This window comes from Bufo bufo, chromosome 10, assembly GCF_905171765.1.
Source record: "Bufo bufo chromosome 10, aBufBuf1.1, whole genome shotgun sequence".
Taxonomy (NCBI): Eukaryota; Metazoa; Chordata; class Amphibia; order Anura; family Bufonidae; genus Bufo; species Bufo bufo.
The window spans coordinates 88,087,227-88,100,711 of NC_053398.1; the positions used below are offsets into that span (position 1 = coordinate 88,087,227).

At 41.5% G+C, this 13,485-nt stretch overlaps 1 protein-coding gene across 1 annotated transcript in view; it reads right to left on the reverse strand.

Annotated features, from left to right (window-relative positions):
* Positions 1-704: 704 nt before the first annotated feature.
* The window catches only part of MEN1 (menin 1), a 66,298-nt gene continuing 53,517 nt past the window's right edge, over positions 705-13,485 (reverse strand). The window contains exons 7-10 of the mRNA XM_040409926.1: positions 11,341-11,477; positions 10,249-10,354; positions 10,019-10,171; positions 705-1,298 (exon numbers count right to left, since the gene is read on the reverse strand). Of these exons, the coding sequence (XP_040265860.1) occupies positions 939-1,298; positions 10,019-10,171; positions 10,249-10,354; positions 11,341-11,477 (756 nt within the window). The 3' untranslated portion in view covers positions 705-938. The remainder of the gene's footprint in view (positions 1,299-10,018; positions 10,172-10,248; positions 10,355-11,340; positions 11,478-13,485) is intronic.

Here is a 13,485-nt window from a genome sequence, read left to right on the forward strand (position 1 = left end):
TGTGTACAGTTTATTTTTGTGTGTCCTAATATGGAAGTAAAATGGTCAAATTCATATTCAATTTAATATGCCAGGCCTTAAACATATTATTTGTACATGTAAAAATAAAGTACCAAAAATAAAACTTTTCATTCATCATTTTGTTCCAGTGCTTCAAAAATTTGAGCTACGAAATAAAAATGGTTTAAAATAGCTTTGGGTAAAAACACAAATCACAACAGGAACATTTTAACAGATTAAATTGTCACTGTACTTTGACTAAACTTTTCATAAATCAGTAGTACAGTTTAATAGGAAACTTTGTAAATCTTATCAGATAAAAATGCCCATTTCTCCCTCTAACAGTTCATCCCTCTCCATACACATCTATGGGCAGTATGTAATCTGATCCTTCAGTGGACCAAGGCAGATTTGTCTCAAGACGGATTTAGCAGAGAATGTTCGTTTAGGAGGTGGAAGCAAAAGCTATTTTTTCTCTTATAAGTTACAGTAGATCGCAAAGTTTCTTCTATTCACCTGTACTATTGATCTATGCAAAGTTTGTTGAAAGGTAAGTGGCCATTTGAAGATTACCAGGAGTACTATAAAATACATTTTTGTGAAAGCCATAGTAGCATAAAAATGTGTGACCTTTTATTCCACTCCGCACTTTTAAAAAGTAACAAGAAAAGGTGGCAGGGTTAATAGGGAGGAGTAGGGTCATGTCTATTCAACAAATTTATTGACATGAGCACAAATTATAGTGCAAATCTATGCCTGTCCAAAGGCATATGTTTTAATGTCTCTCATTAGATTAATACATCTCCGCACTACATCAAACTTACTGTCTGCTTCCTTTTTACTGATCACTCTTCACATATATGTTTTTCTATGTTAATTACCTACAATGGATAAAAAATACTTTTAGCTAATAAAGGAAAAAGTTTGGGAAGAATTTGTTAAACAGATTTGCGCTGCCACTTGAGATATCCTAGGTTATAGTCTCTTGCCCCAGGTCCTCTTGCCCTCTTTGGCTGCACCTGTGATTGAGCAGTGAGTTGCAGCTTTATAGCGCTAGAGTTCACCTTTGCAGCCACTAAAAGTTCTTTCATGCCTTTCATTTTCTGGCTCTGGAAACTGAGAGTGAGTTCCGGTGTTCCCTCTGTATCCTTTTCTTTTTGTTCTGGGTTTGGACGTTGAAGAGGCAGAACAGGTTCCCCTGGCCGAGACTCCCTGCGAACAGCCCTTCTTCTGTTATCATCTGTGTCATCTTCTTCATTTGCGGAGTCAGAGTTCACTAGTGTCACCTGCTGCCTTACCTGAAATAAGAAAAGGAAGGAACTTTAGTTGACACTAAACCTAACTATACCTAACAGTGTCAGGCAGCTGCTGCCAAGGCCAGTAAGATTATGGAGTGCATCAAAAGGGGAATAGATGCACGTGATGAACATATGGGCACATTTATTAAGACCTGCTTTTAGAAGCCAATCTTAATAAAGCCTAAACTGGTGGTGGATCCGCCAGAGTTATGAAGAGGCACCGGCCTCTTCATCACTTCGGCGGATCCTCCGCCATTTCTAAATGTAAGACAGCTTCTGAGCAGTCTTACATTTAGACTTTTTCTACCCCTAAAACGTTTTAAAACATGTACCCCAAAAACTATCAATAAAAGCTGTGACCTGTCCCACAAAACACACCATCATAAAGCTGCACTGGTGGAAAAAATATATGGCTCCCTCTTCCTGCTTAGACTGATCAGAATTCAGCTTAAACTGAATCTGTCACCAGAATAAGTCACTCTTAAATCACGTACAGTGCCTTGTAGGGCTGGCTCAGCTGAATGCAACGATACCTTTCACCTAGCAATCTATTTTTCATTCTGGAAAGAATTACTTTCAAAGGATAACTGTCATATATATATATTTTTTGGAGTATTGGATTGTGGTGATTAATATCTCCTTGGTGGCCCTATTTCAACTTTTCACTGTGTATTCAATTACCCCTTAATTCCACAGTTTTGTTCCCTGTACTGCCTACTTTTACCTGTGCTTAAAAAAGGGTTGCTAGGCAGGATGGAGCACGCTGCCTGCAAGGTCACATTACTGACAGCCAGGGACTGTAAGTAAATGATTAAAGCCAGGTCCTCCCCAGCAGCTGATAACAGTGTCTGGGCTGTGTGCACTTCTCCCTGTCCCTGCGCTTGGCAGACGCTCCCTCACTCAGCAGAGCTGGAGGATGCAGAGTTGGAGCAGTGCCTACCAGGGAAGGGAGATCTGCCGTCTGCTCAGTGTATAAATGAAAGCAACATGTGGTAAGAGGACCACTTTGTGTTGCAGGAGATTAACCCTTTAGCGGGGGGGGCTCTGGTTACTGACACTTTTGGGGGGCTATTGTTACTGGCTAGTGAGGGCAGGCGGGATTAGCCTCAGGGTGAGGGCAGTGGCGGCCATCTTAACTGAATAGTGAAAGTGCAGTTTTATGCAGACTGGTTGCTAAGGGCTGAATCTTATTAAATATGGGGTAAGTCAGTCTAATAGTAACTGATTCTGGAATATCATGTTATTAGTAACTACATATATGAAAATTGAAATTAGGGTCTAAGTGTGACTGTTATCCATTAACCGCCTCCGGACCGCCGAACGCAGGGACGCGTCCTGGAGGCGGTCGATTCATTCCTCCTGGACGCATATACGCGTCCTCTCGCGAGATTTCCTGTGAACGCGCGCACACAGGTGCGCGTGTTCACAGGATCGGAAGGTAAGCGAGCGGATCTCCAGCCTGCCAGCGGCGATTGTTCGCTGGCAGGCTGGAGATGCGATTTTTTTAACCCCGAAGGCCTTATTCACACGTCCGTTGTTTCTTTCCTGATCTGTTCCGTTTTTGGCGGAACAGATCCGGACCCATTCATTTTCAATGGGTCCTGAAAAAAAAAAAAAATCAGACATTGAGCTGTCCGTTTTTTTTCAGGACCCATTGAAAATGAATGGGTCCAGATCTGTTCCGCAAAAAACGGAACAGATCAGGAAAGAAACAACGGACGTGTGAATGGACCCTGTCAGGTATATTAGACGCTGTTTTGATAACAGCGTCTAATATACCTGCTACCTGGTCCTCTGGTGGTCCCTTTTGCTTGGATCGACCACCAGAGGACACAGGCAGCTCTGTAATAAGTAGCACCAAACACCACTACACTACACCCCCCCCTGTCACTTATTAACCCCTTATTAACCCCTGATCACCCCATATAGACTCCCTGATCACCCCCCTGTCATTGATCACCCCCTTGTAAGGCTCCATTCAGACGTCCGTATGTTTTTTACGGATCCACGGATCGGATCCGCAAAACACATACGGACGTCTGAATGGAGCCTTACAGGGGGGTGATCAACCCATATAGACTCCCTGATCACCCCCCTGTCATTGATCACCCCCCGGTCATTGATCACCCCCCTGTAAGGCTCCATTCAGACGTCCGTATGTTTTTTACAGATCCACGGATACATGGATCGGATCCGCAAAACACATATGGACGTCTGAATGGAGCCTTACAGGGGGGTGATAACCCCATATACACTCCCTGATCACCCCCCTGTCATTGATCACCCCCCTGTAAGGCTCCATTCAGAAATTTTTTTGGCCCAAGTTAGCAGAAATTGTTTTTTTTTTTTTTTTCCTTACAAAGTCTCATATTCCACTAACTTGTGTCAAAAAATAAAATCTCACATGAACTCACCATACCCCTCACGGAATCCAAATGCGTAAAATATTTTAGACATTTATATTCCAGACTTCTTCTCACGCTTTAGGGCCCCTAAAATGCCAGGGCAGTATAAATACCCCACATGTGACCCCATTTCGGGAAGGAGACACCCCAAGGTATTTGCTGAGGGGCATATTGAGTCCATGAAAGATTGACATTTTTGTCCCAAGTTAGCGGAAAGGGAGACTGTAAGAAAAAAAAAAAAAAATATATATATATATATATATATATATATATATCAATTTCCGCTAACTTGTGCCAAAAAAAAAAAAATGTATATGAACTCGCCATGCCCCTCATTGAATACCTTGGGGTGTCTTCTTTCCAAAATGGGGTCACTTGTGGGGTATTTATACCGCCCTGGCATTTTAGGGGCCCTAAAGCGTGAGAAGAAGAATGGGATCCAAATGTCTAAAAATGCCCTCATAAAAGGAATTTGGGCACCCTTTGCGCATCTAGGCTGCAAAAAAGTGTCACATGTGGTATCGCCGTACTCAGGAGAAGTAGGGCAATGTGTTTTGGGGTGTCTTTTTACATATACCCATGCTGGGTGAGAGAAATATCTCAGCAAAAGACAACTTCTCCCATTTTTTTATACAAAGTTGGCATTTGACCAAGATATTTATCTCACCCAGCATGGGTATATGTAAAATGACACCCCAAAACACATTGCCCTACTTCTCCTGAGTACGGCGATACCACATGTGTGACACTTTTTTGCAGCCTAGGTGGGCAAAGGGGCCCACATTTCAAAGAGCACCTTTCGGATTTCACAGGGCATTTTTTACAGATTTTGATTTCAAACTACTTCTCACGCATTAGGGCCCCTAAAATGCCAGGGCAGTATAACTACCCCACAAGTGACCCCATTTTGGAAAGAAGACACCCCAAGGTATTCCGTGAGGGGCATGGCGAGTTCCTAGAATTTTTTATTTTTTGTCACAAGTTAGCTGAAAATTATGATTTTTATTTTTTTTCTTACAAAGTCTCATATTCCACTAACTTGTGACAAAAAATAAAAACTTCCATGAACTCACTATGCCCATCACGAAATACCTTGGGGTGTCTTCTTTCCAAAATGGGGTCAAAGAGCACCTTTAGGATTTCACAGGTTATTTTTTACACATTTTGATTTCAAACTACTTACCACACATTAGGGCCCCTAGAATGCCAGGGCAGTATAACTACCCCACAAGTGACCCCATTTTGGAAAGAAGACACCCCAAGGTATTTCGTGATGGGCATAGTGAGTTCATGGAAGTTTTTATTTTTTGTCACAAGTTAGTGGAATATGAGACTTTGTAAGAAAAAAAAAAAAAAGAAAAAAATTTTCCGCTAACTTGTGACAAAAAATAAAAAGTTCTATGAACTCACTATGCCCATCAGCGAATACCTTAGGGTGTCTACTTTCCGAAATGGGGTCATTTGTGGGGTGTTTGTACTGTCTGGGCATTGTAGAACCTCAGGAAACATGACAGGTGCTCAGAAAGTCAGAGCTGCTTCAAAAAGCGGAAATTCAAATTTTTGTACCATAGTTTGTAAACGCTATAACTTTTACCCAAACATTTTTTTTTAATCAAAAACAGCTATATCAGGGATCAGCAACCTTCAGCCACTGTGAAACCAACTCCCAGCATGCAAACATGCTCAGCTGTTCGTATTTTTGTTTGCCCACTAGCATTTTCTGTGACGTTTTCCATTTACAGAGGTGATGTCAAGACATTAAAAAATAAACTCCAAAAAGCCACAGCATGCTGTGTTTTTGAAAAAAGTCAGAAAGAAAAAATTCTGCCTAATTAACAAAAACGCTTGTGTGACGAATACTGCATATCACCCACAAACCTTCAGTCTACATCTAGAGCTGGCGTTTTTGCCGCTAAATACATATTAAACACAGCAGGTGCAAGAATTGCCACTAACTATGCAAAAGTGCAGAAAAATTGAACCCACCTCTAAGGCAATCAGTTGCTGCTCTAAGGGCTTATGCACACGACCGCAAAAAACACTGATGACTTCTGTGTGCATTCAGTGTTTTGTGGAACGGAACAGCTGGCCCCTAATAGAATAGTCCTGTCCTTGTCTATAATGTGGACAATAATAGGACATATTCTATTTTTTTGGTGGAACGGACATGCGGGAAAATACATTCTGTTCCAATATGCAAATGCCAGTTATATACTAGAAGGTTTGTATGTATGGTAGGACATCTTCTCACTGCATTGACAATAGCTCGCTGACCTGTACCTCCCAGCGGCTGGTTAGTTACTCACCGTGCTGGGGATATAGCAGAATCACGGCCACGCTGATCAGTGAGAAGTAGCGGGGAGAGAAGTATATATTTAGGGTATAGATATTAATTTATTGTCCACTATGTGAGGGAGCAGTGAAGGCAGCAGCCCAGCCCGTCTTCCCAGTCAGTACTGCACTGTACTGTATTAAGACGAAATAGAGAAAAAAGATTCACCTAATGGCGCCAAACTATTAGCGGATAAAATAGCTGTATGGTAAAATCATATGTCAATAAGTGCCCCTTACCAATAAATAGTAAGATAATCAGTATTCGGTGACCATATGGTAGAACTATCCACCATCCGGTTATGTTGTCCAATCTAATATAGCATACATAAAACCATATAAAGTGCTTTAAAAACATGAGACAGGTGGGAGACACCACACTCACTTCACCAGGGAGGGGTGCTGTGGGATAAAGCTCAAGACGCCCACAACAACCTCCTCCCTCGCCTGGCTCGCTCGTAGGGTTAATGGAATATATACGGCAGTCGAACGCTCTGTACATCTAGTATAATCCATTAATAAGATCAGTCAGGTTTAGCTCAACGCGTTTCGGGGGATAACAAACCCCTTCCTCAGGAGCAAGGTTCAGTAAATATATTAACAGAATAAAAAATATTTTAGGAACAGACACTTACATATAGCATGTGGCTCTTATTTTCCAAACAAATGTCGCTTTTGGCACCAAGGGATAAGTCATCGTCACTTCCGGTCCCGGAAGTGACGTCACCATTGGAAAGACAAAATATCATAATCAAAATGCAAAAACACATAAATAGTTACATGAAAATGATATATATTAAATGTTAAAGGGCACTGGTCCTAATAAAAAGAAGACTGGAATAAACAAAGGAGGCAGAGAGTACTAGCGGTACTCACGCCGGTGTAACGTTACATTACCCTACTTCGTGAGATTTCCCTACCCTCCTAACTTCCGGTCGCACCGCTAATGACGTAAGGAGGCGTTCCTGAGTTTTGACGATCTGCGTACGCGCAAATGGACAGTTTATGGAAAATCTCAACGGAGTTCATCTGCACACTGGGACACTGCGCATGCGTCGGAGAGCCTCAGTAGGGAAATATTACGGCCCAGTGTGCAAGCGCGGGTAACTCCAGAAGATCCATCCGATCTCCGCGCCTGAGCAGTGTGGGGGTAGGGAGATCTCATGGCCATATTTTCTGTTAAATAAATATTTATTTAACAGAAAATATGGCCATGAGATCTCCCTAGGCAATGTGTGGATAAATTTATAGATAAATAATTATGGATTTATAAATATATATATATATATATATATATATATATATATATTTAACAGAAAATATTGCCATGAGATCTCCCTACCCCCACACTGCGCAGGCGCGGAGATCGGATGGATCTTCTGGAGTTAGCCGCGCTTGCGCACTGGGCCGTAATATTTCCCTACCGAGGCTCTCTGGCGCATGCGCAGTATCCCGGAGTGCAGATGAACTCCGCTGAGATTTTCCATAAACTGTCCGTTTGCGCATGCGCAGATTGTCAAAGATCAGGAACGCCTCCTTACGTCATTAGCTGTGTGACCGGAAGTTAGGAGGTAGGGTAATGTAACGTTACACCGGCGTGAGTACCGCTAGTACCCTCTGCCTCCTTTGTTTATTCCAGTCTTCTTTTTATTAGGACCAGTGCGCTTAACATTTAATATATATCCTTTTCATGTAACTATTTATGTGTTTTTGCATTTTGATTATATTTTGTCTTTCCAATGGTGACGTCACTTCCGGGACCGGAAGAGACGATGACGTATCCCTTGGCGCCAAAAGCACCATTTGTTTGGAAAAAAAAGCCACATGCTATATGTAAGTGTCTGTTCCTAAAATATTTTTTATTCTGTTATTATTTTTATGGAACCTTGCTCCTGAGGAAGGGGTCTGTTATCCCCCGAAACGCGTTGAGCTACACCTGACTGATCTTATTAAAGGATTATACCAGATGTACAGAGCGTTGGACTGCCGTATATATTCCATTAACCCTACGAGCGAGCCAGGCGAGGGAGGAGGTTGTTGTTGGTGTCTTGAGCTTTATCCCACAGCACCCCTCCCTGGTGAAGAGAGTGTGGTGTCTCCCACCTGTCTTATGTTTTTAAAGCACTTTATATGGTTTTATGTATGCTATATTAGATTGGACAACATAACCGGATGGTGGATAGTTCTACCATATGGTCACCGAATACTGATTATCTTACTATTTATTGGTAAGGGGCACTTATTGACATATGATTTTACCATACAGCTATTTTATACGCTAATAATTTGGCGCCATTAGGTGAATCTTTTTTCTCTATTTCCTCTATTGTTACTATATAGCGTTTCTGCTTATAGTTTAACACCTTCGGCTGCCTTACTCTTCTTCGGCTTCTATTCCCTACTATAGGACATGTTCTCTTATTTTTAATACATTTATATCCACTCTGGCCTTTACCCTTGGCACCCTGCGTCTATATCCTATATTTCACTTCATAGGAGTACAGGATTAACCCTCTTCTTTTTTTCCTAAACCTGTATTAAGATGACAGACATGCCATGCATTTAAGAGAGCACTGCTAAGAGACATTTCTAGGCAAATTTTCTACTATGAATGTACAATTTCTCTAAATAAACTACATTAGAAAAATGTTCCCCATCTCCGTTCCTACACTTTAGCAAAAAAAATAAAAAAATGCGCCAATTAACCGGTCAATACTGGGCCAAAAACACCTGACAATTTTTTTTCACCCTTGTATTGCAAGAGCCATAGGTTTTTTATTTCCATTCAGCTGTATGAGAGCTTGTTTTCTGTGGGACAAGTTAGGGTACATATAGTTTATTTGATTAGTTTTTATTAACATTTTTAGGGGAAAGGGATGCAAAAACAGCAATTCTGTAATTTTTGTTTTTATGGTTTACTCTTTTTGCGCAATAACCTTTAAAACAATGTTTTTTTTTCCTCAATGTTTTCTGAAAGCTACTTACACTTATCTTTCCATCAATATAGCTGTGTGAAGGCTTATTATTGGAGGAGGAGTTGACATTTTTTATTGGCACCATTTTAATCACTTTCTAAATTCCAAAAGGGGAAACTTGGCATTGTTTTATTTTTTTTTTGTTTTTACCGTTCACCATGCAAGTTAAAAAACGTGAAGTTAGGCTCACTGCTGCCATAACAACCATATGATCAAATCGAGTGACACGGGGAGTTCATCCCTCTGTGTAGCCACTTAAAAAGGTCAAAATGGGATCTGTGTTATGTCTGATCCTGGCAGTTGCAGCCATAGCAGATCTGTGAAAGAACAATCCTGCCCCTAGTCTCGAGTGTGCACCTGCGAGGTCACCATTATGAAAATGTACTTCACAGTGCGGGAATTAGCACCCAACCATGAGGTGCATACGTGGCATAGGTTGGGAAGGGGTTAACTACTGCTGAACCACTGTATAGGTCACGTGTATATCTGGTGTCATTTTGAGTCATCAATTTTATGCTGAACTCACCGAGGACAGCATAAAGTAGTGACCGATGTGCTGATTTCAGCGGTGAGCTAAAAGTCAGAGGTTGCTGAGAACCAGCATCATAATCATTGCAGCAGAGGCCTTGGAAAGAGTCAAATCTACCTAAGAGTCATGGTTATTCATAATCTCCTGCTCTCCCCGACCATCTGCTGATGATTGGCAGTTCTCCTCTAGGGAGAAAAGTAAGGAGAAGACTGTCAATTATCAGTAGATGGTCGGGGAAGAGAAGGAGATTATGAACAACTCTGACTCTTCTCAGGTAGATCTGACTCTTTCCAAGGCCTGGGCTGCAATGATTATGATGCTGGTTCTCAGCAACCACTTACTTTTAGCTAATGAGTGACACAGCTGAAATCAGCGCGTCTGTCACTATTTCATGCTGCTCTGAGTGAGGGCAGCATGAAGCGGATGTACAGGTTCCTTTTTAAGTGTGTTGTATACAGATCACAATTCAATGGTGTTTACCTGTGAATCAAATCTGCCAAGTGATTGGACAAGGAAAGTTGCCCACCCCACATGTAGCACGGGTGTGGGGCTGTCTTCTTCCCATTTACATATTCCATCATAAAAACGCAGGAGATTTGCAAAAGATAAAGGATCCTGAAGTGCAGATTCAGTCTAAGCAGAAAACAAAAGAAAGTCAGAAATACTATAGTTGGGTCACAAGGCATAATCTAACAGTACTAGTCACTTACTGGATTGTCTGACAGGGCTTCCTCCTTTAATATGTTTGGTAACAAATCATTAGCAATATCAAAGAGATCTTTGTAAATCTCTTCATCTTCACGGCAATAGTTATATCTAAAAACAAACCAAAAATCTTAAAAATAATTCAATGTAACAGACAAGTGGAAAGCCTTATACACACAGCAGAGCCATGTGCTGAAGACTATCATGGTACATGAATGCCACTTCAGAGACATAGGCACTATGTATGTCAAAACACAGAGCATTATTACAGTATTATTCGACTCTAGGAGTAAAGCCCCATAATACAGCATGCAATGAAACATGTCACAGATTGTACTTAGCGACAACATGTTAATTAAAGGGAACCTGTCATCAACTTTATGCTGCCCAAACTAAAGGCAGCATAAAGTAGAGACAGGTGAGATGATTTCTGTTGTTTTGAAAGTTAAAAGTAAGTGGTTGCCGAGAACCAACATCACAATCATTGCAGACTGGACCTGGAAAAGAGTCACGGCCGCCTGAGAAGAGTCCTGGTTATTCATAATCTCCTGCTCTCCCGACCACCTGCTGATGATTGGCAGTTCTCTCCTAGAGAGAAAAGGGAGAAAACTAGGTAGAAGGAGGTCAGTCATCAGCAGGTGGGCGGGAGAGCAGGAATTCATGAATAACCATGACTCTTCTCAGGTGGCCGGGACTCTTTTCCAGGCCCAGTCTGCAATGAATATGGTGTTGGTTCTCGGCAACCACTAACTTAACTTTCAAAACAACAGAAATCATCTCACCTGTCTCTACTTTATGCTGCCTTTAGTTTGGGCAGCATAAAGTTGATGACAGGTTCCCTTTAATCTTCAAATGGGTTGTCCCATCGGAACATTTAGGGCATATCTGGCTTGGTGATTTTCTGATGTTCCATAAATGAATGCAGAGAGCCGCACACGTGCAGCATCCGGTCCATTTAACGGTCTTGATCGATATGGCATGGAAGTCAAGATGGGACAACCCTTTTCATGTTGGGTTAGGAATAATCAGTATCACTAACCAAAAAGGGAAAATACTACCCGACTGAAAAACAGAAAATAACCAATAAGGATACTCACTCTTGAACAACAACAGCCGTCTCAGCCCAAGCCTTTAAAGCGTCTCGCACATTCTTGTTCCGGCAGTGATAAGCAGCTAAGTAAATATGAGGATACAAATGCTGATTTTCATAATGTACACGAGAAGAGTGTATAGCCTGGGAGAATGGAGAAAATACATTGCAGATTCAGATTCAAACTTACTGTAACAAAAATACATTTTGCACTAGTCAACGCATACCAGCATTGGGTCTTCATGACCAGAGCCAAGTTTCTTCTTTTGGAATGTTTAATTATGAAGGTCTATTTATTTTTAATTCTAAATGCCCTCCGAAATATTTTGTTTCTTTCTTATTATTATATAAAATTCACTGCATAAAGAACTGAACTGGGCGTTCCGTTAAGGGTATATGATGGAATACCCCAAATCCGTACTTAAATATATACAGCGACAAGTTAATTTTATTTATTTACTTCAATGGGTTAAACACAGATCAAAGTATTCATCTTTGGACTCTGTCTGTCCTGCTTTCCATTTGTTTATGGCTTTTTGCAGCAGGTCAACGGGAGTACAAAGACTGGCTTTAGTATTGGGCTAAACACAGGGTGAAACCCACCCTTATTTAGGGAAAACCGGTCAGCAACAGGAAAAAAAATACTGTTTTCGTAATTTTTCATACTTTGAAGTAAGGTAGTTTGTTCAATAGACAGGGTGGGCCATTTATATGGATACACCTTAATAAAATGGGAATGGTTGGTGATATTAACTTCCTGTTTGTGGCACATTAGTATATGTGAGGGGGGAAACTTTTCAAGATGGGTGGTGACCATGGCGGCCATTTTGAATCCAACTTTTGTTTTTTCAATAGGAAGAGGGTCATGTGACACATCAAACTTATTGGGAATTTCACAAGAAAAACAATGGTGTGCTTGGTTTTAACGTAACTTTATTCTTTCATGAGTTATTTACAAGTTTCTGACCACTTATAAAATGTGTTCAATGTGCTGCCCATTGTGTTGGATTGTCAATGCAACCCTCTTCTCCCACTCTTCACACACTAATAGCAACACCGCAGGAGAAATGCTAGCACAGGCTTCCAGTATCCGTAGTTTCAGGTGCTGCACATCTCGTATCTTCACAGCATAGACAACTGCCTTCAGATGACCCCAAAGATAAAAGTCTAAGGGGGTCAGATCGGGAGACCTTGGGGGCCATTCAACTGGCCCACGACGACCAATCCACTTTCCAGGAAACTGTTCCTCTAGCTGGCACGTTCCGTGACTTTTTCCAGCAAGATGGTGCACCACCACATTATGGGTGTCAGGTCCGAGCATTCCTAGATGAACAGTTTCCTGGAAAGTGGATTGGTCGTCGTGGGCCAGTTGAATGGCCCCCAAGGTCTCCCGATCTGACCCCCTTAGACTTTTATCTTTGAGGTCATCTGAAGGCAATTGTCTATGCTGTGAAGATACGAGATGTGCAGTACCTGAAACTACGGATACTGGAAGCCTGTGCTAGCATTTCTCCTGCGGTGTTGCCATCAGTGTGTGAAGAGTGGGAGAAGAGGGTTGCATGGGACAGCAGAGCTGTAATTACACCTACTTTCTGCTGCAATGTCGATGGCGAGCAGATAAACAGAACACAGCACCTGCAATCTCTTCAAACAGTCAGCCCCCGCAAATCTGATATCCTGAGAGTATTTCATCTATATAGCAAAAGTGAAGAACCTGTAAGTAACAAACTGGGTTGCGTCTTTAAGTGGTTAAATCCAACTAAGGGTTAAAAATCCAGCTTTACTTTGCCATATCACAAGGTATTTATCAAGGGGCTTAGAGGAAGTTCTGACCGCACAGTTTTATAGAAGTTATTTCACAGCAGACTGTACAAAGTGAAAACTGCAATTTACCTCAATGTTTCCTACCTTTTTTTGTTTGTTTGCAGTGAACATTCAGACATGTGCTGCAAAAACATGATGTAAATTTTGCTTAAATGGCACAAAAGCAGATAAGGCCAAGGTAGAACAGACCAACTGTGGCCAGGGTACAGCACATGGGCCAGGGGGACATGAAGAAGCAGTTCTGCACATAAATTATATATAACTGTCCCTATGTACTGTAGAACTGGCTTCTATTCTGACTGCCCAGGTCTTCTTTATATCTAGTGAG